Genomic DNA, 26,332 nt, shown 5'->3' on the forward strand with positions numbered 1-26,332 from the left:
GCAGTTTCTCATAGTTAAATTTATATTTACCATATAAGCCAGCAATTTCACTCAAAGTTATTTATCCTAGAAAAGTGAAAATGTATATTCCTACAAAACCCTGAACATTCCATGTTTATAGTAGCTCTATCCCTGATCACTAAAAAATGGCAACAACCCAAATGTCCTTTAGGTGAATGGGTTAACAAACTGTGGTATACATACAATGTATATATACATATACACAATGAAATACCACCCAGCAACAAAAAGAAACAAGCTACTGATAAAGAAAACAAAATAGATGAAGCTTAATTGAAAAGCACTGATGCAAAAAAAGCTAGTCTCAAAAGGTAGTATACTGGGTAGTACCATTTACATAATAGTTGAGAAAGGCAAAAGTATAGCACCGGAACACAGATCAGTGGTTACCAGGGTTTAAAGTGTGGGAAGGATATCAGTGTGACTTCAAAGGGATAGCGCAGGGAGTTACACGGCAATGGAACTGTTCTGCATCCTGAATGTGGTGGTGAGGGTTATGTGAATCCTCGCACCTGCTCTGCCACTCAGTCATGCCTCACTCTTGGTGACCCGTGGACTCTAGCCCGCCAGGCTCCTCTGTCCATGGGATTCTCCAGGCAAGAATATTGGCGTGGGTTGCCATTTCCTTCTCCAGGGGATCTTCCCGACCCAAAGATTGAACCTGAGTCTCCTACGTTGGCAGGTGGATTCTTTACCTCTGCACCTCCTGGGAAGCCCTATATGAATCTATCCATGTGTTAAAACTCAGAATTGTACATATTTGCTCAACCTGTACATTAGTTTGGAAAAAAATTATACTTGTCACACTGCAATGAGAACTGAAAAGTGAGAGCATGTGGTAAACAGCCTTGAACAATGGCTGCACATAGTAAGTCTGCACCAAATGTTAGTTCAGCCCCCAATTTTTTCTCCATTTCAGCCAAGTTTAAGCCCCTTTCCAGTGGTCAATGTCCCCACGAACTAGAATTTGTGTGCTTTTCACAGCTCAGAATTGAAAAAGTGTGGTGGAGATTGTATCTTACCAGTGGTAATCCAGCTCTTCACCACCATGTTTTAGTCTTTAGCTAGTGCAAAGACTCCGTTTAACAGGAACATTTATTTCTTAGATCAATGGGTGTTTTCAAAACAGGAAACGTCAAGAGCCAAGATAGAGATTTCATTCCTAGAGTAAAATGAAATATAGCCCATGTTCAGAAAACTGGAGGCATGACCCTCTTTGTTAAATGCAAGGTATCAATATTATTACATTTTTGTTTTCAAAGCTGGTCACACACAGTTAATTCAGAAATTACCATTTATAGATTGTAACATTTTTAATGAAGGAAAGAATCCTTGTATTTCTACTGACCATTGCTATTTATTTCTACCAGTTAAGTACCATAGACAAATAATGCTTTGTTTGTATTACAATGTAGGAACTATCTATTCAGGATCACTCTGTGCTAGCAGTTAGTATCAAGAGAAGAATAATGTGGGCTTAATATTTATTTTATGTTCTTCTGATGCAAAGCAGAAGTATTTATCTTGATTTCTGGCAAAATCTCTGGTCCATATTCAAAAGAAACAATACCAAATAATGCTTTCTTCTTATCCTCACAGAGGAAATTAAATTTTTCAGGGAATATTTCTGTCAAAATACATGCTGCTCTTAAGGATTAGGTACAGATATCATCAGATTATTGCCTTAAAGATTAAACAAATCAGTCTTTAAAATCCTGTAATAAATAACATACTTATTATCCGAGGAGTGATTTTAGATCCAGGGTTGCATTCTGAGCACTGTCTTACTTGCTTTACTCCAAATCTATTTTAGATAGCTTTATGCATTTGTTCTTGTCTCTAACAGGGTTCATTTGAACATTTGATATTTGCATTTTACAGAGTCAGTAAAAGATAATTATTCAATGCATATGCTTTCTGATTAAATGTGTGAAACTCCTAAATAGAAAACGGAAATTAGTTTTAAGTGCATTGTGAAAGACTTAAATTTATCTTTGGCTCATGGTGCAGCAATGAGGTTTTCTTGGTGCTGTTCTTGTGGTTTCATCTTCAGTGATTGTCACAGTCAAGTGGCACCCATAGATTCCAGAAGGAAGTTTATTCCTGTTTAATCCTCCTATATCTGAACAGAAGTCGCCCCAAACTGACCTTTATGTGACAGTCGCCTTTCATTATTGCATCTTGAGCTGAATGTTGTCAATAAAAATCACAGTTAACCATGTTGACATTAACCAAGGGGACTGAAAGAGCCGCTTTAGAGGCACAATATATTTGCCATTTTATCAGATGCTGTCTGAGACCCTGGTGAGTCATTAAAGTGGAATTCTGTTTATTCACTATGACAGAGTAAGAGTAGCCCTGAATTATATCTAGACCAAGACCCTGAATTCTATTCCAAACCCAATTCTCAATTATTACAATTCTTTGATAATTCAAAACCAATTCTGAATTATTAATAATAATTTAATAAGACTGACCTTCAGGGGAATTTCTGGTAACATCTCTCCTTTCACCTTCTTGAGGCATCTTTGTGTTTTCCCAAATTTCCAGCACAGTCTCAAAAGACTGTTGGTCCCACCCCCCTTTGAATTAATTTACTTGGTCCTGCTTTTTAAAGGAACACCTAAGTTCCTGATATATTTTATCCTCACTCATTCCACTTGCCTCCATGAAAATCTTACTAGCTTTCATTCCAATCTTTTATCCCCCTGACTTTATATATATATATAAAATATGTGTGTGTGTGTGTATGAATTTACATATACATATGTGAGCATGGGCTTTGGGGACCAGACCTGAGTTTGAAAATCAGATCTGCCACTGTGTTCTAGATCAAGTTACTACACCACTCTTAACTCAATGCTCTCATCTATAAACAGATACAAGTAATCACTTACTTCATAAGGTGGTTTTGAAGATTACATTAGATAGTACAAATGGAGCATGTAGCACAGCCCCTGACACAGCAGGCACTAAAAGTTGACACTGTCGTCATCACCATACACTCTGTACTATAATTATTAGAATATATTCGCCACAATAGAATTAAAATTGGTAGGCAATAAATGTATCTTGCTTACCATTGCTCTTCCCAGAAATCCAATGTGTGTCATGTAGTAGTTGATCAATAAAAAATTTATAAATCAATAACTGTATATGGTGGGCTTCCCTGGTAGCTCAGATGGTAAAGAACCCACCTGCAATGCAGGAGACCTGGATTTGATCCCTGGGCTGGAAAGATCCCCTGGAGGAGGGCATGGCAACCCACTCCAGTATTCTTGCCTGAAAAATCCCCACGAACAGAGAAGTCTGGCAGGCTACAGTCCATAGGATTGCAAAGAGTTGGACATGACTGAGCGACTAAGCACAGCATTGCACAACTTTGTAAAAATCTTTCCCATCATGCCAACTCCCTAACTACTGATCAAGGCAGCTTGCTGCTGGTTCTTTTTGTTTTCCCTCTAAAGCAAGAGTTCTCAATCTTCACTATGTATGAGAATCACCTGGGGGAACTTTTATAGTAAGGATGTCTGGTTGCACCTGCCCCCGACCCCACCCTAGTCCCCTCCCCCCAACATGGGTGTGGCTCAGGCACTTATAGTATGTAAAAAACAACAACAAAAACAGCCCTAAGTGATTCTCATATGCACCCAAGGTTGAGAACCTTTGGATTCTAAAATATTCAAACTTTCAGACTAGCTTTTCAAGAACCAGAAATCCCAAACACAAAGCCTTAAGACACAAGACAGGAGAACAGACCAGCATGAATGAAATCTGACCAACCATGTCAGCCATCACTCAACTGTAGCCAATTATACTTTTGTGGGAATGGAGCCCAGTGTTGCAAGATCTTCTAAGTCTTCAAGCAAAGCCACAGATCTGCAGTTTTAGATGAACTTTCACAATGTGAAGAGCTGGCAACCAATTCAAACTTCTTTAAAATACTGTGTGGGCTGAACAAAACATGTCTTGTGCTGGATTCCATTCATGGGCCAATAATTTGCAGTTTTTACTTTCTACCAACTGCTCTCTCATATCCTATGAAACCCTTTCTATATTCTTCACTAAGTCTGTGTTAAATTCCTAGAAAGTTAAATTCCTTTTTCATCATTCATGAAATGATGAATGATGAAAATGATGTGTGCTCAGGTATTATTTTGAACAAAACTGATTGGTATGATTGGCATAATATTAAAGGGCAAACAATTCTGTGATTTAAAGATGCTCAAAAGCCTAAAACTTAACAGCAACTGCCATCATAAACAATATCCCCCATCTACTAACATGCATTAATATGGGAAATATGCAAAGCTCTGTTGAGATGAGGCCCTTTGGAATATAGACAAGTGGCATGGTTCCTGCTCTATGGCACCATTCCATATACTTAGGGAGACTAAGACATAACCCATGGGATTTTAACACATATACAACACAAGCCATGTATTAATGGTGAGGGCCTGGGTAGTTTGAGTTTCTATGCAGGAAGTAGTAGAACATCTCTCTGAAAGGCAAGTGGATACAGAATGTGCAACGCCTCAAATGGATGAAAAATGAATTAAGATTCCTAGAGGTGCTAGTGAGCAATTGAAGGGGCTTTGAGTGTCTTTAATCTTTGTTTTGCTTTTGTTTTGTCTTGTTTTTTGGTAGGAGAGTATTCAGAGCAGTGTTCAGAGGAACACACTGGTCTTAGATGAGACAGATTGGACAGTGGAGACCAGAGGACGAAATTCTGTTAGAAGGTCACAGTCAAGGCTGCAGACATGAGTGGGTCTGGCCCGAGTGGTGGCGGAGGGATGGGAAGGAAAGGGCAGGTTCAAGTGATTTTAACCTTGACCTGATAAAAAGGAGGGTTAGCTATCATTCAGTAATCCCCTACAATGGGCTTTATCCATGTGATGAGCGCTTAACGTAAAATGATTCCTTTTGCTTTACACAGAATATGACTGAAATAGGAGAACATTTGAAGAGGATTCCACTATATAACCACAGTGTGAAATCTATCTTCTAGAGCTTTAGAGATCATCAGGCCCAACTCCCTCACTTTATTGATTGGACTTGACTTTTCTCAGTTATTTGCATACTTTATAGCACAGCAAGAATAGAACTCAGATTTCTAATTTTTATCCTTAGTGATCTTTTCTTTTTATCATGTTGCTTCTTCATCCTGAGCTCTAATATAAATTAGTTATCAATCAGGCATTAGATTCAGGTAAAAGATGATGAAAGTGAACAGCTGAAAAAATCAAAGTGAACAGGTGATAAAATGTGGTGTAGAGTGTAATTTCAAAGCTACTTGGTGCAAACAAGGGGTTGGGTGGGGGGTGAGTCAGGAAAAGAAGTCTCTGCAACCTTGATGTAAAGGTTATACAAAGGAGGAGATAAAGTCAGCAATGATATACAGTTAGCAGGAAAGCCTCATCCCCTTTATCAGTCCAGCACAGATGCTGAGATAAGGGGACATAAATGGAAATAAAAGGAAAGCAGATTCAAAACAGCTATTAGAAATTCCTATTCATTGGATGATGATAAAAGTGAAGAATCACCACTCTCAGAAGGTTGATGATGGGAAATCCCTGAGACTTGGTGGACAGTGAAGCGTCACTGGAGTTGGGTTTGGAGTGGCACCCATCCCATGAGTTTCTATCCTACAAATATACTTTCCCAACATCATGGTATCATGAGTTGACACAATGGCATGTGGCAGTGTCTACATGACACAGATTGAGTTCAGTTTAGTCACTAAGTCAAGTCTGACTCTTTGAGACCCCATGGACTACAGCACGCCAGGCTTCCAAGTCCATCACCAATGCCCGGAGATTGCTCAAACTCATACCCATCAAGTCTGTGATGCCATCCAACCATCTCATCCTCTGTCATCTCCTTCTCCTCCTTCCTTCAATCTTTCCCAGCATCAGGGTCTTTTCAGATGAGTCAGTTCTTCACATCAGGTGGCCAAAGTATTGGAATTTCACCTTCAGCATCAGTCCTTCCAATGAATATTCAGGACTTAGGATGGACTGGTTGGATCTCCTTGCAATCCAAGGGACTCTCAAGAGTCTTCTCCAACACCATGGTTAAAAAGCATCAATTCTTTGGCACTCAGCTTTCTTTACAGTCCAACTCTCACATCCATACATGTGATGGAAAAACCATAGCTTTAAGTAGATGAACCTTGAGATGGATTATCTGGAAGTTAAACTGAATAGAAGGTTAATGGGAACTGAACGTCTGGGCAAGCGGACTCTACCTCCTTTAGCCAGCCTTTTGGCTAGTATGCAGATAATCCCTGTGGCTGGGGCTCTGATCTTTCTTCTATCTCAAACTACACCAAAAGGAAAAGCCAAATTATCCTCTCTGTCCTAAATTGCTCACTGTCAGCCTGTGTAATGAGAACTAAATAACAGGGGAGAAAACAGGAACAAGAATGTTTTCTATTCCTTCTCCCATTTAAGTTCAGAATACATTTCTCTCGTGGATAAAGGTCTACAGAGAAAGATTTGGGGAAGACACAGAAACCAAACATACTGATCAGAATGGATTCGGTAGGGTACAACAAGGAGGAGCTCTCTCCTTTACTGCCACTGCCAGGCAATCCCGCTCCATTGACTTGTTTTCCCCATCCCAGATGAAATTCAGGGCAGGTGCCATAGCTGTTGTACTCTCATAAATGTCATGAAAGTCCAGTGTCAACTGTTATTCAAGGTCCCCTCTTTCATCCTATTTAAAGACTCCCTATTCCACTGCTCAGAGTAGTTCTGAGGGAGCAGTTCCTTCTTCCTACTAGCTTCTGGAAGTCCACTCCAGACAGGTTTTCTTTTGAAGTCTGGTCACTATTCAGGCAAATCTATTCTTTTCAGGATGAGAGGCCAGTTCCTTTTGGCTGAGTACAGGCCTGGCTTCTGGGAAACCCACACCTTTGTCACACCTCTCTCCCAAAGCAGCTGGCCATTTCTCACCTTTAGAGGCCAGACTTTAGTCATAAGCCAGGCTCTATATCACCCAGATGTGCAGGAAATCTGGGTGACAAACTGAGTTTAGTGACAAACTCTTTAATTAGTTCTCCTAATACCTCCCACATTTGGCTAAAGGTGAAGAACAAGTGTCTCTTCCACACTGGGAGAGAAAAGTACAAAGAACACTGACACCTCTGTCCCAAGAAACCTCCATGAGAGCCTTTACAATCCCAATGAATGGTTGGCATTTTCACACACAACCTGAAGGTAGGTAAAGGGCTAAAGCCAGCTGAACCAATTTCTCTGTATTTTACAGAATATCTCACATTACACATGACATAGCACCCCACATCTAGGCAGCTAAGACATGCCAGAATGTGGAGAATTTTTTTTTAAAGCTTAAAGTCCAGTTATATAAGGAAGCCAGCTCTTCCTACCTTCCCACCTCTTCCTTCCTGCTATTCACTGCCCCGCTGGTTTCATGATTCATGTGGTAGAGTGAAAAATACACCCAATTAGATGCCCAAATGATTTTGACAGTGAGATAGTCATCTCCTGGGTCATGGTAAAGAGCCAAATCAAGTTAGTTATACTCTTTTTTTTTTCAGATGATTTCCTCATTTAATTCAATCCACCCCCTTGGATAGTTTTCCTAAACACATTCCCAGAAAGTTAATTAGGATAGCAGTCTGACCTAAAGACTGTGAAGCACAAAAACTCTTGCCATTTCAAGGTCAGGATGATGATCAATTTCTTTTTGTATACCCTGTGCCCAAGCTGTTCTCACTTTAATTTTTTAAACTCATGTGAAATTCAAAGAACACAGAGAGCGGTGTCATTTACACCTTGGGCCATCATAAAAAGGCAGGTTCCTCAGAAAGAATATTGGCTATTTTCCAAACTGCCAGAAAGCTTTTTATGGGATCTTTTAAACTATTCTCCTGTAATCCACAAAGAGGAATTAAATTTGGCCAAGGGTGAATCGACCACCCAAGAAATGAATTGCTTCTAACAGAGACAGTTCAAGGGAATCCTAAAGCTTCCCCATTTCAGAAAAGTAAAAAATAAAAATAAACCCCACCCACCCCATTTATCATGGAAGAGACATGAAGTAACTTGCAATATAGTGAAGAAAATTTTCTTTTTGGAATCATATTGATGAATTGTGTGTCTTTACAGAAATTGTTCAGGCAACTTTATGCCCCCTTACAGAGTGTGAAAATTGCCATCTGACATGAAAGGTATGATGATATTTTTAATTTAAAAACAGACATAAATAAATGACACTGAGGATATGGACTGGTGAGAATTTCAATCTTGAAAAACTAATTATGAAATATTTCAAGTATGAAGCATACAAAATGATATCATAAACACTCATAAAGTACCACTCAGCTTTGCCAGATCTTAACATTTGGTCAAAATGGTTCAGATCTTTTTGAAAGATATAAAATATTTATAGAGTTGTGTTTCACTCCTTTTCCTTGTCACAGAGGTAAACACGGTGCTTATTTTGGTGCTGTCATTCTCAGAAGTTTCCTTTTGATAAATGTGTATGCATCTCTAAATATATTTTGAAATATGGATCTTATTATTATTTGAATATGGTGAAAATATTAGCCACTCAGTCATGTCTGACTCTTTGAGACCCCATGGACTGTAGGCCATCAGGCTCCTCTGTCCATGGAATTTCCCAGGCAAGAATACTGGATTGACTATTCCCTCCTCTAGGGGATCTTCCCAACCCAGGGATTGAACCTGGGTCTCCTGCATTGCAGGCAGATTCTTTATTGTCTGAACCACCAGGGAAGACATGGGTCTTATTATTATTTGAGTATGGTTAAGCCATGTTATATGCACAGCTCCCAAGAGAAAGGGGGCCTGTGAGGAAGCACCAGGGTTTGTCATGTGGCAAAGGGAGCTGGGGGGAAACAGGCAAGAGTTTTATTGTGGCTTTCAAGAGGGAAAAAGCAGGGTAAATAGGTTTCAGTTCAGTTCAGTTCAGTCGCTCAGTCGTGTCTGACTCTTTGCGACCCCATGAATCACAGCACGCCAGGCCTCCCTGTCCATCACCAACTCCCAGAGTTCACTCAAACTCATGTCCATCGAGTCAGTAATGCCATCCAGCCATCTTATTCTCTGTCATCCCCTTCTCCTCCTGCCCCCAATCCCTCCCAGCATCAGACTCTTTTCCAGTGAGTCAACTCGTCGCATGAGGTGGCCAAAGTATTGGAGCTTCAGCTTTAGCATCAGCCCTTTTAATGAACACCCAGGACTGATCTCCTTTAGAATGGACTGGTTGGATCTCCTTGCAGTCCAAGGGACTCTCAAGAGTCTTCTCCAACACCACAGTTCAAAAGCATCATTTCTTCGGCGATCAGCTTTCTTCACAGTCCAACTCTCATATCCATACATGACCACTGGAAAAACCATAGCCTTGACTAGACGGACCTTGGTGGCAAAGTAATGTCTCTGCTTTTTAATATACTATCTAGGTTGGTCATAACACGACTGGTTAGTTTAAATAACTTCAGGGGACTCTGCAGTGCAGGAGCTTCCCTAGGGTGATTAGGGTAGAGAAACAGAGATTTAGGCCCCTTAAAGGAAGTGGTGTGTGTTGGGGGTGGGGTGGAGTAAGGGGGTGGATTAGTTGGTTTGCATAAGAAACACACATTCTGAGGCCAGTTGTTTGCTGTCTCTGGGAAGAGTAGTACCTCCAGAATCAACAAACCAAAAGATCTCAAAACATCAAAAATACAGAATGAAAAAAACATGATTTATATAAAATAAACTGTTTTATTTTGCATGTTGTTAACCATTACGAAAATCATATCATACTGTATATATTGCACATATAATACACTTTTTTCCTCAACATTCTGCTTTTGGAATATATTCAGATTTTTGTTTTTTTTTTGTTTGTTTTTATTTTTTGTTTTTATTGGAGGCTAATTATTTTACAATATTATATTGGTTGGTTTTGTCATACATTGACATGAATCCTCCCTGGGTGTACATGAGTTCCCCCTCCCGAACCCCCCTCCCACCTCCCTCCTCCCCTTATCCTCCCTCTGGGTCATCCCCGCATACCAGCCCCGAGCATCCTGTAACATGCATCGACCCTGAACTGGTGATTCATTTCACATATGATAATATACATGTTTCAATGCCATTCTCCCAAATCATCCCACCCTCACCCTCTCCCATAGACTCCCAAAGACTGCTCTATACATCTGTGTCTCTTTTGCTGTCTCATATACAGGGTTATCATTTCCATCTTTCTAAATTCCATATATATGCGTTAGTATATTGTATTGGTGTTTTTCTTTCTGGCTTACTTCACTCTGAATAATAGGCTCTAGTTTCATCCACCTCATTAGAACTGGTTCAAATGTATTCTTTTTAATGGCTGAGTAATACTCCATTGTGTATATGTACCAAAGCTTTCTTATCCATTCGTCTGCAGATGGACATCTAGGTTGCTTCCATGTCCTGGCTATTATAAACAGTGCTACAACGAACATTGGAGTACATGTGTCTCTTTCAATTCTGGTTTCCTCGATGTGTATGCCCAGGAGTGCGATTGCTGGATCATATGGCACTTCTATTTCCAGTTTTTTGAGGAATCTCCACACTGTTCTCCATAGTGGCTGTACTAGTTTGCATTCCCACCAACAGTGTAAGAGGGTTCCCTTCTCTCCACACCCTCTCCAGCATTTATTGCATGTAGACTTTTGGATAGCAGCCATTCTGACTGGTGTGAAATAGTGTCTCATTGTGGTTTTGATTTGCATCTCTCTGATGATGAGGGATGTTGAGCATTTTTTCATGTGTTTGTTAGCCATCTGTATGTCTTCTTTGGAGAAATGTCTGTTTAGTTCTTTGGCCCATTTTTTGATTGGGTCATTTATTTTTCTGGAATTGAGCTGCAGGAGCTGCTTGTATATTTTGGAGATTAATCCTTTATCAGTTGCTTCATTTGCTATTATTTTCTCCCATTCTGAAGGCTGTCTTTTCACCTTGCTTATAGTTTCCTTTGCTGTGCAGAAGCTTTTGATTTTAATTAGGTCCCATTTGTTTATTTTGCTTTTATTTCCAATATTCTGGGAGGTGGGTCTTGGAGGATCCTGCTGTGATTTATGTCAGAGAGTATTTTGCCTACGTTCTCCTCTAGGAGTTTTATAGTTTCTGGTCTTACATTTAGCTCTCTAATCCATTTTGAGTTTATTTTGGTGTATGGTGTTAGGAAGTGTTCTAGTTTCATTCTTTTACAAGTGGCTGACCAGTTTTCCCAGCACCACTTGTCAAAGAGACTGTCTTTTCTCCATTTTATATTCTTGCCTCCTTTGTCGAAGATAAGGTGTTCATAGGTGCGTGGATTTATCTCTGGGCTTTCTATTTTGTTCCATTGATCTATATTTCTGTCTTTATGCCAGTACCATACTGTCTTGATGACTGTGGCTTTGTAGTAGAGCCTGAAGTCCGGCAGGTTGATTCCCCCAGTTCCATTTTTCTTCTTCAAGATTGCTTTGGCTATTCGAGGTTTTTTGTATTTCCATACAAATTGTGAGATTATTTGTTCTAGTTCTGTGAAAAATATTGTTGGTAGCTTGATATGGATTTCATTGAATGTATAAATTACTTTGGGTAGTATATTCATTTTTACAATATTTATTCTTCCAATCCACGAACACAGTATATTTCTCCATCTATGAGTGTCCTCTTTGATTGCTTTCACTAGTGTTTTATAGTTTTCTATGTACAAGTCTTTTGTTTCCTTAGGTAGATATATTCCTAAGTATTTAATTCTTTTCGTTGCAACAGTGAATGGAATAGTTTCCTTAATTTCTCTTTCTATTTTCTCATTATTAGTGTATAGGAATGCAAGGGATTTCGGTGTGTTGATTTTATATCCTGCAACTTTACTATATTCGTTGATTAGCTCTAGTAGTTTTCTGGTAGAGTCTTCAGGGTTTTCTGTGTAGAGGATCATGTCATCAGCGAACAGTGAAAGTTTTACTTCTTCTTTTCCAATTTGTATTCCTCTTATGTCTTTTTCTGCTTTGATTGCTGTAGCCAAAATTTCCAGAACTATGTTGAATAGTAGTGGTGAGAGTGGGCACCCTTGTCTTGTTCCTGACTTTAGGGGAAATGCTTTCAGTTTTTCACCATTGAGGATAATGTTTGCTGTGGGTTTGTCATATATAGCTTTTCTTATGTTGAGATATGTCCCTTCCCTTGTACCGCAAGGAGATCCAACCAGTCCATTCTAAGGGAGATCGGTCCTGGGTGTTCATTGGAAGGACTGATGCTAAAGCTGAAACTCCAATACTTTGGCCACCTCATGCGACGAGTTGACTCACTGGAAAAGACTCTGATGCTGGGAAGGGTTGGGGGCGGGAGGAGAAGGGGACGACCGAGAATTAGATGGCTGGATGGCATCACCGACTCTGTGGACATGAGTTTGAGTGAACTCTAGGAGTTGGTGATGGACAGGGAGGCCTGGCGTGCTGTGATTCATGGGGTTGCGGAGAGTCGGACACGACTGAGCGACTGAACTGAACTGATTCCCACTTTCTGGAGGGTTTTTATCATAAATGGATGTTGAATTTTGTCAAAGGCTTTCTCTGCATCTATTGAGATAATCATATGATTTTTGTTTTTCAGTTTGTTAATGTGGTGTATTACGTTGATTGATTTGCGGATATTGAAGAACTCTTGCATTCCTGGGATAAAGACCACTTGGTCATGATGTATGATCTTCTTAATGTGTTGTTGGATTCTGATTGCTAGAATTTTGTTAAGGATTTTTGCATCTATGCTCATCAGTGATATTGGCCTGTAGTTTTCTTTTTTTGTGGGGTCTTTACCAGGTTTTGCGATTAGGGTGATGGTGGCCTCATAGAATGAGTTTGGAAGTTTCCCTTCCTCAGCAATTTTCTGGAAGAGTTTGAGTAGAATAGGTGTTAGCTCTTCTCTAAATTTTTGGTAGAATTCAGCTGTGAAGCCATCTGGATCTGGGCTTTTGTTTGCTGGAAGATTTCTGATTACAGCCTCTAGTTCCGTGCTTGTGATGGGTCTGTTCAGATTTTCTATTTCTTCCTGGTTCAATTTTGGAAAGGTGTACTTTTCTAGGAATTTGTCCATTTCTTCCAGGTTATTCATTTTATTGCCATATAATTTCTGATAGTATTCTCTAATAATCCTTTGTATTTCTGTGTTGTTGGTTGTGATCTCTCCATTTTCATTTCTAATTTTATTGATTTGGTTCTTCTCCCTTTGTTTCTTGATGAGTCTGGATAGTGGTTTGTCAATTTTATTTAGCTTCTCAAAGAACCAGCTTTTGGCTTTGTTTATTTTTGCTATGGTCTCTTTTGTTTCTTTTGCATTTATCTCTGCCCTAATTTTTATGATTTCTTTCCTTCTACTGACCCTGGGTTCTTCATTTCTTCCTTTTCTAGTTGCTTTAGATGTAGAGTTAGGTTATTTAGTTGACTTTTTTCTTGTTTCTTGATGTGTGCCTGTATTGCTATGAACTTCCCCCTTAGCACTGCTTTTACAGTGTCCCAGAGGTTTTGGGTTGTTGTGTTTTCATTTTCATTCATTTCTATGCATATTTTGATTTCTCTTTTGATTTCTTCTATGATTTGTTCATTATTCAGCAACGTGTTGTTCAGCCTCCATATGTTGGCATTTTTAATGGTTTTTCTCCTGTAATTGAGATCTATTCTTACTGCATTGTGGTCAGAAAAGGTGCTTGGAGTGATTTCAATTTTTTTGAATTTACCAAGGCTAGATTTATGGCCCACGATGTGATCTATACTGGAAAAGGTTCCATGTGCGCTTGAGAGAAAGGTGAAACTCATTGTTTTGGGGTGAAATGTCCTATAGATATCTATTAGGTCTAACTGGTCTATTGTATCATTTAAAGTTTGTGTTTCCTTGTTAGGGCTAACTGGTCTATTGTATCATTTAAAGTTTGTGTTTCCTTGTTAATTTTCTGTTTAGTTGATCTATCCATAGATGTAAGTGGGGTATTAAAATCTCCCACTATTATTCCATTGTTGTTAATTTCCCCTTTCATACTTATTAGTAATTGTCTTACATATTGTGGTGCCCCTATGTTGGGTGCATAAATATTTATAATTGTTATATCTTCTTCTTGGATTGATCCTTTGATCATTACGTAGTTTCCTTCTTTGTCTCTTTTCACAGCCTTTGTTTTAAAGTCTATTTTATCTCATATGAGTATTGCTACTCCTGCTTTCTTTTGGTCTCTATTTGTATGGAATATCTTTTTCCAGCCCTTCACTTTCAGTCTGTATGTGTCCCTCGTTTTGAGGTGGGTCTCGTGTAGACAACATATATGGGGGTCCTGTTTTTGTATCCATTCAGCCAGCCTTTGTCTTTTGGTTGGGGCATTCAACTCATTTACATTTAAGATGATTATTGATAAGTATGATCCCATTGCCATTTTCTTTATTGCTTTGGGTTCGAGTTTATACACCATTTCTGTGTTTCCTGTCCAGAGAAGATCCTTTAGCATTTGTTGGAGAGCTGGTTTGGTGATGCTGAATTCTCTCAGCTTTTGCTTGTCTGTAAAGTTTTTTATTTCAACTTCATATTTGAATGAGATCCTTGATGGTTACAGTAATATGTAGGTTATTTTCTTTCATCACTCTAAGTATGTTTGGCATTCCCTCCTGGCCTGAAGAGTTTCTGCTGAAAGATCAGTTTGAAAGAATCCCCTTGTGTGTTATTTGCTGCTTTTAATATTTGTTCTTTGTGTTTGATCTTTGTTAATTTGATTAATATGTGTCTTGGAGTATTTCGCCTTGGGTTTATTCTGTTGGGGACTCTCTGGGTTTCTTGGACTTGGGTGATTATTTCTTTCCCCATTTTAGGGAAGTTTTCAACTATTATCTCCTCAAGTATTCTCTCATGGTCTTTCTTTTTGTCTTCTTCTTCTGGGACTCCTATGATTCGAATGTTGGAGCGTTTAACATTGTCCCAGAGGTCTCTGAGTTGTCCTCATTTCTTTTAATTCGTTTTTCTTTTTTCCTCTCTGTTTCATTTATTTCTACAATTCTATCTTCTAGTTCGCTTATCCTGTCTTCTGCCTCTGTTATTCTACTGTTTGTTCCCTCCAGCGTGTTTCTGATCTCATCTATTGCATTATTCATTGTATATTGACTCTTTTTTATTTCCTCTAAGTCCTTATTAAACCTTTCTTCCATCTTCTCAATCCTCTTCTCTAGGTTATTTATCTGTAACTCCATTTTGCTGTCAAGATTTTGAATCATTATCACCATCAAAATTCGAAATTCTTTATCAGGTAGATTCCCTATATCTTCCTCTTTTGTTTGTGTTGGTGGGCAATTATCTTGTTCCTTTACTTGCTGGGTATTTCTCTGCCTCTTCATCTTTCTTATATTGCTTTGCTTGGGGTGGCCTTTCCGTCTTCTGGCAGTTTGTGGAGTTCTCTTTATTATGTAGTTTCCTCGCTGTGTGGGGGGTTGGACAGGTGACTTGTCAAGGTTCCCTGGTTAAGATGGCGGAGGAATAGGATGGCGAGACCACTTTCTCCCCCACGAATTCATCAAAAGAACATTTGAACGTGGAGTAAAGTCCACAAAACCACTTCTGAATGCTGGCAGAGGACATCAGGCACCCAGAAAAGCAGCCCATTGTCTCGAAAGGAGGTAGGAAAAAACATAAAAGATAATAAGAGAGACAAAAGAGGTAAGGATGGAGCTCTGTCCCAGGAAGGGAGGCTTTAAAAAGAGAGAAGTTTCCAAACACCAGGAAATACTCTTAATGATGAATCTGTGGCGAGCCTTGGAACCTTAGAGGGACACATAACCGGGAGGAAAAAAAAAAAAAAAAGAAACAATTAAAACCCACAGATTACCCACCAAATGGTAACTCCCAGCAGAGAAGCAGTGCAGATGCCTGCATATGCCATTAGCAAGCAGGGGCTGGGCAGGGAGGAGCCGGCTGAACTGCTTAGAGAGAGGACTGGGCTTGAATTCCGCGGGGGCAATCTGAGAGAACTGGGGATAGCAAAGCAGACTGGGATAGCTTCCCCACGAAAAGGCGAAAAGCTCTAACCTAAGACTCCGCCAGCCCTGCTCAAAGAACAAAGGACTGAGCAGAGCGAGCCGGCTACGGTCGGCCCATCCCCCATCCCCTGCCGAGACAGGCAGGGAGGTCAGCCAGAGCCGGAGGGGGCAACTGCGGACCCAGAAAGGCATCCGATACAAACTGCAAGCAGGCTTGTTGCTAATCAAGACTTCTTGGGCTCGGGCCGGTCAATATCCGCCTGAGAAGGTGCACCGGTTGTACACCCAGAAAACCGAGTGGTGGGGACTGGGGAGGCGATAAAGTCATAGCGACTGCACTCGCCAAACACCTGGTCACCTGAGCTGCTCAGACAGGGGAAGGCACAAAACGCAGGCCCAGCCAAGTCTTCACCTTTGTGGAGTACCTGAGAAACTGAACTTGAGACGCTCAGACCTGGGAAGTGCATGCAACCCAGTGCCGGCAGTGGAAAGCTCCTGGCAGAGCAACCTAGAACCTGTGCAGTGTAGACTGGGACAACACATGCGCTGTGAGCAGGGGCAAACCCAGTGTGGCTGAGACGCTACGAGCACTCCCCACAGACGCCAGAGAGATTTGTCTGCAGCATTCCTCCCTTCCCAGAACAGGACTGAAAAACTGAGCCTTAAAAAGTGTCCACCCACCCCCTAATATCAGGGCGGAAATTAGACACTGAAGAGACCAGCAAACAGAGGCTAAAACAGACGGAACCACCTTGGAAATGACAGATAGAGAAGTCTAGAGACTACTCCAAGAATAAGACCGAAAACCAGAGGCAAGAGGCTTAAGCCCGAATCCTGAGAACACCAGAGAACTCCTGACTCCAGGGAACATTAATCGATAGGAGCTCATCAAACGCCTCCATACCCACACTAAAACCAAGCACCACCCAAGGGTCAACAAGTTCCAGAGCAAGAGATACCACGCAAATTCTCCAGCAACACAGGAAAATAGCCCTGAGCTTCAATATACAGGCTGCCCAAAGTCACTCCAAACCCACTGACATCGCATAACACATTACTGGACACTTCATTATACCCCAGAGAGAAGAAATCCAGCTCCATCCACCAGAATATCCAGATTTTTGAATGCAGCTCCAGCTAATTTGTTCCTTTTCACTGCTTTGTAATTTGGCGTTGCATCCGTATATCACAACTGATTATCATATATTGATTCTCTTGTTTATGAGCATTTGTCTCCAGTTTTTTACAAATGATTTTGCAGTGGTTAATCTTTTACCTGTTTCCAGGTGCGTATGTGCCCAGGAGACATGAAATAATTGGATCCAAAGGCATTTGTTTCTTTGACTTTAATACATTTTGCCTGGTGGCTACTAAAAGTACTTACAGCAAATTATCCTTCCATCAAAAGTGTAGAAAATGTCCTAATATTCCACTGCCTCACCAGCACTGCTACTGTGAAGTATTCCTCATAGGGTTTGTCAATATGATGGTATTTAAAGGCATCTAATTATTGTTCAAGTTTGCATTTTCTTAATTACTGGTGAAGTTAGGCATCTTTTCATATGTTTATTGGCCATTTGCATTTTCTCTTATATGAATTGCCTGTTCTTATCTTTTGCCAATTTTTCTATTGGGTTGTTTGTATTTTTCTCATTATTTTGTAAAGTTCTTTGTATTTTGGATGCTAACCCTTGTTAGTTGTATGTATTGCAAATATCTTTCCCCAGTCTATTTCCCCATTTTATCTTTATTTTTGAGAAATTTTAAGTTTAGTCAAATCTATTAGCTTTACAATTTTTGTACCTTTTTAAAAGACAATTTTCTCAATAGAATATTACATTTTATTTGAAAGTTTTAAAGTACTGATTTTTCCCATTTAGATTTTTAATAAACCTGGAATTGAGATTTTAATATGATAATAAAGGTTCTATTTTTATCCACAAGGATAATCAATAATTTAAGCATTTATTGATCAATCCATATCTTCCTCCATAGATTTTTTAATGCTACTCTCTCACGTGTCATTTTCTTTTGTTTAAAGGTCTATTTCTATATTTGTTTTCTTTTCCACTGGTCTACTATTTAATCTGTCAATACCACAGCATTTTAATCACTATAGCTTTATAAAAATCATATCACCTATTATGCCAATCCTCCCAATCTTGTTTTATTACTTCAAAATTGTTTTGGCTATTCTTCAAAACTTCTCTTCCATGTGAGTATTAACCAGCTAGTTAATTTCCATTCACATGTATCAAAAGAAACAACAAAAACTAGTATGTCTTATGTGGGTCTTTCATTTAATTTCTGGGTTAATGTGGATTAAAACTGATATTTTTACAGCAGTGTGATTTCCCTTAAACATAAGTTTTATGGCCATTGATAGTGATATACTTTAAAATAATATAAGAATGAAAATTAAGTGTGTTAATTATACAGCCACCTACCCAACTAGACTTTCTTCTTAATTCTACTACTGATCTCATAGGTTAGAGTTTGCTTTATAGACAATTATGTTATCTATGGACAATGACAGTTTTTCATCAATAATCTTAATATATCTTTTTCACTGAGTGGAAGATGCAACAGCAGGCATCCTTGCCTCATTTCTAATTTTAAAAGGAATGTGTCTAATATATCATCATTGGGTGTTATGTATTTATTGTAGTGGTAGATAGATTTTACTCCTTATCAGATTAAGAATATTCTCCCTTTTTCTTGTGTGTCAAAATGTTTTATCATGAATGGACTTGGTCAGTATATTTTTTAGTGTTCCTTATTAAATAGGTGAGTTTTTCAACCATTATAAACCTACCTAGACAACCAGAAGGCAATGGCAAGCCACTCCAGTACTCTTGCCTGGAAAATCCCATGGATGGAGGAGCCGGGTAGGCTGCAGTCCGTGGGGTCGCTAAGGGTCGGACACGACTGAGTGACTTCACTTTCACTTTTCACTTTCACACATTGGAGAAGGAAATGGCAACCCACTCCAGTGTTCTTGCCTGGAGAATCCCAGGGACGGGGGAGCCTGGTGGGCTTCCGTCTATGGGGTCACACAGAGTTGGACACGACTGAAGTGACTTAGCAGCAGCTTAGCAGCAGACAATAAGGAGTACTAATTTCTTTGTTCACCATTCCTTCCTGTTTTTGAGCCTGCCTACTGGATTAAATTATTCTCTAAGGGAATTTTTTTGCTAAAACTTTGTTAAGGGTGAATTAAACTTTTCTGAAAGTCTTTTTATTTTACCCCCACATTTGAATGACTACTTCTGGGAATGGGACTCTAAATTGGCAGTTATTTTCTCTAATAATTTTGAAGATATTTTTACCAAGCTTTATAATTATTTTTTTCCTTTGAAGATAATGACGTTTTTTCTTCTGTTTGAAATTTTTTAACATTATTTTTTGGCTCTACAGTTTTAATTCACAGGTATCTGACAATGGATTTATCTGTTTTCCTTCCTGAGACTTGCTGAGGTTTCTGAATCTGAGCATTTATGTCTTTCATAAATTATGGAAATTCTCCAGATGTTATTTCATTGAAAATTTATGTTCTCCACTTTCTTTCTAGAAAGTACATATGATAGATAGGTAGATAGATAGGTAGGTAGACAGACAATGACACACATAAATAAATCTTTGCATTCCAACTTCCATATTTCATCTCATGGGATCAAAACACAAATGCTTTGTCTACCAAGTCCAGATACCCCTCTCCCAACTCCTTTCCTTTATCCCCTCCTCCCCCTGACACCCCCAGAATACACTGACTTCAATTTACCTTCTTAGAATTCTGTTTGCATTCATGACTCCAGTTTCCATCTGGTATTCAGTTATTTCACTCTAGGTCCCTAGAAGTTTCTTATACTTTTTTATAAGCTCAGCTATGCAACTGAAACAATATTGGTTATGTTTTACATAAGACTTCTGGGTGACTTTTCAGTTCAGTTCAGTTGCTCAGTCATGTCCGACTCTTTGCAAGCCCATGAATCACAGCACGCCAGGCCTCCCTGTCCATCACCAACTCCCAGAGTTCACTCAGACTCATGTCCATCGAGTCAGTGACTCCATCCAGCCATCTCATCCTCTGTCGTCCCCTTCTCCTCCTGCCCCCAATCCTTCCCAGCATCAGAGTCTTTTCCAATGAGTCAACTCTTCACATGAGGTGGCCAAAGTATTGGAATTTCAGCTTTAGCATCAGTCCTTCCAGTGAACACCTGGGACTGATCTCCTTTAGAATGGACTGGTTGGATCTCCTTGCAGTCTAAGGGACTCTCAAGAGTCTTGTCCAACACCACAGTTCAAAAGGATTGATTCTTCGGCGCTCAACTTTCTTCACAGTCTAACTCTCACATCCATACATGACCACCGGAAAAACCATAGCCTTGACTAGATGGCCCTTTGTTGGCAAAGTAAGGTCTCTGCTTTTCAATATGCTATCTAGGTTGGTCATAACTTTCCCTTTAGTGGATCTAATTTATAGCCTTTCAGGAGATGGAAGACTTTAAATTTTCAATAAGATTTTTAGTTTGAACCACTTAATACAGGAATAGACGTTGAAAGTTTTAGAATATATGCTTGATACTAAAGTTGAATCAAAAAGATCTAGTTGACTCATTATCAAATAAAGTCAATTATATAAGATTCCACTCTTTGCATGTCTTACTAACTAGTATTCACCTTAGTATTTCAACTCCCTTGAAGTTTTAGACTAAGTAGTTTAAAGCAGTTTTATCCTTTGTATTTAACAGTTTGTTTTCATAATTTTTCTGTCTTGCAATAAACAGGAACAGAAGGAATTTGTCTATTTTAACTAAGATTAAGTGAGTACATTAAGAGAATATGAACTGACCTTGCTTCTTTTCAGATGAGCATTCAATAAGTTACATTGTTCCAGAACCATTACACTCAACCCTAAATTAGATCAAATACTTTCACAGACACTATGCTTTTAGCATAATATGATCTGATAGCTTGGAGACCCAGGATGAAGCTCACACACTCCTTCCAACTTTCCTCATATATATTTATTTATGTACTATGGGAGTTTTACATTTTAATCCTTGTATAACATTTATAGTTGTTACATCAACTGTATCCCACATCTGTTTTCTTGTGATTCCAAGGCTTCTATTTTTTGCCTTCCTATGTATATAAAATCCTGCAGAGCAAGAACAGTACACAGAATTCTCTCTCATGGTTCCTCACCCTGGAACTGGGAAGGACATGGCAACAAAAGGCAAACAAACAAAGTGAAAGAAAAGAGCTGCTGGCTTGAACGATAACTTTCTAAACAGGAATTTCACTGATACCAATTTAAAAAATAGGAGACTAATGTAAAGAGGGTTTGTGAAACTATTCAAGTCCACACTGAATTGCCACTAACAGACTGCCTTGCAGAAGGAAGGATTGTAGTAGGGGGGAAACCAAATCCCTATTAACCAACTGCAAAGCAAGGAAAGTGAGAGGGAGCAGCAATAGTATTCCTGTTATAGATTCCCAAAGAGTCACTTGTAATTCTACCCTCAAGCCTAGAACTCTCAGACTTCAATAGCCATTCAAAAAACATTTTTCTGAATATGTGTCATACACCATTCACTGTTCCAGGCATCTGGTATACAGCAGTAGTCAAATCAGACAAAAGCCCCTGCCCTCACAGAGGTTGCATTCTAGTTTGGGGTAAAAGATAGTAAGTATATCAATATATAAGTAGATAAACAGAAGATTAAACATATCACAAGTACTATGAAGAAAGCTAAGATCTGTCATTTTAAATAGGGTAGTTAGGGAAAACTTTACTGAGAAAGTGACATTTAAGCAAGCAGCTGGCTGAAGGAGCAAGCCAGAAAAATATGAGAGAAGAATTCTCCAGGAAGGGAGAATTGCAAATGCAGAAATATTAGGCAAGAAGGAATCTGGCCTGTACAAAGAATAGTAAGAGATTACTGTGAAGAGAATGAAATAATCAGTGGTGTGAGGGGTCAAAATTGAAGTTAGAGGATCTATGGGAAAGGAGAGTGGGAAGATCCTGTAGGATCCTGAAGGTCATTATATACTATCTGTTTTGTTTTGCTTTTTCCTGACTGAGATGAGAAGCCATTGGAAGGAATATTGAGGCAAGCATGAGACAAATTTTTCCAGCAGAAGGAAATGGCAAAAGCTGAAAATGGATGAGGTTAAGATTTTTCTAAGATGGGAGAAATTAAGGCATGTTGGTATACTGATGGGCAGGATCCAATAAAGAAGAAAAAGTAGGTGAATTAAATGTATGAAAGAAAGGGGGCAACTGCTGTAGTGGCTACCTTCACAAGGCAAGGAAAGAGATATGGTGCGGATCAGAGGAGATGTTTTTTTTTAGTCAGGACCCTGGACAGCTCACCCATAGTAACAGGAAGTGGGGCAGGGTGTATGATATAAGCCCAGGTGCAGATGAGAGATTAGCTGGGAGCCACGTGAGACCATGAGGATGTTCTCTTCTACTGGTTTCCTTTTTTTCTGAAGTAAGAAGTCAGCTGAGGACAACAGGGAGTACGTATTGAGAGTTGGAGTAGAGAAAATAAGGAGACTCACATAGGGCTAGAGGAGGCAACATAGAGTAGTGATGAACAGAAGGCTCATATCCTAACTCTGCCACATATTAGTCACCTGACCCTGGGTAAGTTTTTTAACCCTCCCTAAACCTCAGTTTCCTCTTATGCAAAAGAGGGATAACAATAGTGCCCATATCACTGCTTTGTGATATGGTTGAAAAGAGATCATGGAGAAGCAATTATAACCATTACTAAATGGCAAGCACATAGTATGTGTTGGCTGTTATCTGCTGTTATACCTTAGGCACTCAATGACTAATTGATGAATGGATAGGTTGTGATATTTTATGTCCACTCTCTTTTCAGGAGGTTTGTTCTCACCAAGCTTCGAGTCATCCCCAAAGGAGCCTTTTCAGGATTTGGAGACCTGGAGAAAATGTATGTACCTGAGGAGTGTGTGGGTGCTTCGAATGGCTGTAGGCAGAAACCTCAGATCACATCCAGCATGATTCGTTATGCTTAGGAACTAGAATGACACACCAAGCAACTGTTTTGCACCTTGTCCGATTTGTTTCCTTTCCATATTTCCTAAACTTGTGAAATCTTTCAGCATGTGGCCACTAAAATAGGCATAAGGTCAATCCAAAAAATTCTCACTTTTTTGGTACAAAATTTGGCTTCCCTGGTGGCTCAGATGGTAAAGAATCTGCCTGCAATGCAGGAGCCACGGGTTTGATCCCTGGGTCGGGAATATCCCCTGGAGAAGGAAATGGCATCCATTCCGGTGGATTCTTACCTGGAGAATCCCACGGACAGAGGAGCTTGGCAGGCTACAGTCCATGGGGTTGCAAAGAGTCAGACTGGGCTACTAACACTTTCACTTTCTTTCTTTTGTTCCCAAAGTACCTGTGAGTGGAATGTTTATAAACCAGAGCCTATTTTCTCTGCTGATATCCATTATTTTTAAAGACACTCTCCATTAATTTTATAATTAATTTTTAATTGACAGCAGGGACTAACATTTGGGCTTTAGAGATTTTGTGGACTTCTTGTCCCTAAGCCATGCTGACAAGTGGTAAATGACAGATAAATATTCAGAAGTAATGGGAAAGTTTAGAGCACTGAAGACAATTTCCTTTGAAAAGAGACTTTGTTAATGTAAATATTTGCTTTTTTTTTTTTTTAAGATCTTCAGCATTTGAGTTTTATTGGGCTAGCTTAATGTATGGGTTTCCCCAAATAAGCTTTTCTCAAAGTGGGGTACAAAGTAATAAGAAAAAATAAAACAGCAAATTCTTTCATGCTTATGGTAACCCACTCTGCTTTTGAAGGTATTTGATCCCATCCCCCAGGCTTTAAGAAAAAGTATTTTTCATCATAGTAACAGCCAGAATCCAGAACTTAAGTGCCAGTAAGTACACCAATAGATTAGATGGATTACACAGACGGGAACGTTTTTTTCATTATAAGAATAAGCAACACCCCTCCCTCAGTTATATATGTTTTTCCTTCTTTAAGTCAGTAAATTTTTATCTTGATTCTTGCACCTGCCTTTTAGAAAGAACACTTGCCCAGGTCTGAGGAAGTAATCCATTAATGAAAAAACACAAAGCAGAGAGAGTAGCAACGTATTTCAGTGGTTAAGTCACTTGCTTAGAAGAGGTTGGTCAGAATCCTATGTTTGAGTGTTAGTTTTAATATAAACTTAACTGTGTCACCTTGATTAAATCAGTTTATCTCTGAGAGCTGTGGTTTCCTCATCTGTATATCAAGGGAGGCGTTTTTATAGTGCGGGATGGCTTATGTGATCTACCTGCAAGCATCTCCCTGTTGGACGGGAGCCCAGTTTAAGACCTGTGGTCTTCAGGGTTTACCTTCTTGAAGACATTCAACTCGCACAGGAATTGCAAGATGCGGCACTCATCTGAGCAGAGTTCACCAAGAAAAACAGGAAAGGAATAGCGTAGGAGAGTTTTTGGCTGAACGTGTATTCATGGATGGATCAGTCATTACCCTGCCTGGAATTAACAGAGATTTGATGATGATTGAGTAGGTCTTGCCCCTTCAACCAGTCAGTAAAATTGCATAGAAATCATTCTAAAGACAGCAATACAGGTACAAATAATTCACCTTAATATAATTAAATCCAGAAAATGTGACTGACCCCTCATTGGGTGCTCAGCCTCCCATGAGAACTTCCTGTGGTGACAGAGGGTTGATCGAGCTGACATAGCAATAATCCCAGAGACGGAGCAGCTGGTTTTGAAACTCAGCTTCCTGAGTCACAGGATGTCCATTTCTAACACATGCTTTTATGAATCAGCCTGTACTGACACAGATGCACATGTACACCTGGGGTGGATTCATGTCAATGTGTGGCAAAACCAATACAATATTGTAAAGTAATTAGCCTCCCATTAAAATAAATAAATTTAAATAATAATAATAAATCTTATTTTTGTGGTACTTTTCATGTCCTAAGAAAGCATTCCTGAGTAGAGGAGCCAGCACTGAACCGAACTCTGAAGAGACGATTTGTACCCTTCCAGCCCGATGCTTACCTTCATCCTTTGTCTCACCTCCTCCTCTTGGTCCCTGATGAGTTCAAATCAGACCTTTCCAGATCTTCATTTATTTTATTCTTCCAGTTTTTAACCAGTTTCCTGAACTTAATAACTACTGGCTTCCTTTTCAACATCTCCCTCTCCACAAATCACAAAATCCCTTTCATTCATTCTGCACATGTGGCCTAGTGTCACGTATGCTTATTAAAAAGAAGAGGGAAAAGCTTTCTGGATAAATCCTGCCTTCTTTCTCTTCCCCCTTCCTATCACTTCCTCGTCACTACCACTCTTCTGAAAAAGCAGCCTGCATTCTGTTCAGCCTTTCAGTTCAGTCTCTCCTCACTCCTGTCCAATTGCTATTTGACCACAAACACTCTAACACTGTTAAATTATTCTATCAAAGGTCCCAATAACACCCAAACTGCCAGACTGATGACTCTACTTTGTCCTCTTAGCACTTAACTGACAGGCAGCTTCTGATTACACTGACCATCCACGCCATCCTTCTCATTACTTTCTCCTTTTGCTTCAGAGAGTCCTCACCCTTCTGCCTGCCTGGTGAACACCCCAGACTACTCCACAGCCAGTTCTGTCTCCTTTCTTATTCCTCAGCTGCCCCTCAAAAGTTCAGGTACTCCAGGGCCCCATTTTTTTGGCCAGTTTCTTTCTTTATATTCACACCTTCAAATCATTATTTATTAAATAAGATCTTACTACCAGGGCTCCTAAATCTGCATCTGCCTAAATTCACCTCCCTTCTGAGGCCATAATTCTTGCTTTGAAATGGAGAGATTCCTCAAGATCTACCCCCTAAGTGAACCATAAGTGCCTCATATCCAGACAAACTCCTTATCTATATCCTTTTTTTTTTGTAATTATTTTTTATTGGAGGCAAATTATTTTACAATATTATATTGGTTGGTTTTGCCATACATTGACATGAATTCGCCCCGGGTTTACATAAGTTCCCCCTCCTGAACCCCCCTCCCACCTCCCTCCTCCCTTTATCCTCCCTCTGGGTCATCCCCACATGCCAGCCCAGAGCATCCTATAACATGCATTGACCCTGAACTAGTGATTCATTTCACATATGACAACATACGTGTTTCAATGACATTCTCCCAAATCATCCCACCCTCACCCTCTCCCACAGAGTCCCAAAGACTGATCTATACATCTGTGTCTCTTTTGCTGTCTCGTAT

At 39.6% G+C, this 26,332-nt stretch overlaps 1 protein-coding gene across 5 annotated transcripts in view; it reads left to right on the plus strand.

The window, feature by feature from the left end:
* Positions 1–26,332, plus strand: part of FSHR (follicle stimulating hormone receptor) — a 211,102-nt gene that overhangs the window by 55,087 nt on the left and 129,683 nt on the right. For 4 of the 5 annotated variants that reach the window (XM_088841745.1, XM_088841749.1, XM_088841747.1 and 1 more), the window contains exon 2: positions 22,933–23,004. The exons of the other annotated variant lie outside the window; for it this stretch is intronic. In XM_088841745.1, the coding sequence (XP_088697871.1) occupies positions 22,933–23,004 (72 nt within the window). The remainder of the gene's footprint in view (positions 1–22,932; positions 23,005–26,332) is intronic. 5 annotated transcript variants of the gene reach the window in all.

Source organism: Moschus berezovskii, chromosome 11 (genome assembly GCF_049115385.1).
Source record: "Moschus berezovskii isolate FMDL1 chromosome 11, NW_MosBer_1.0, whole genome shotgun sequence".
Lineage (NCBI taxonomy): Eukaryota > Metazoa > Chordata > Mammalia > Artiodactyla > Moschidae > Moschus > Moschus berezovskii.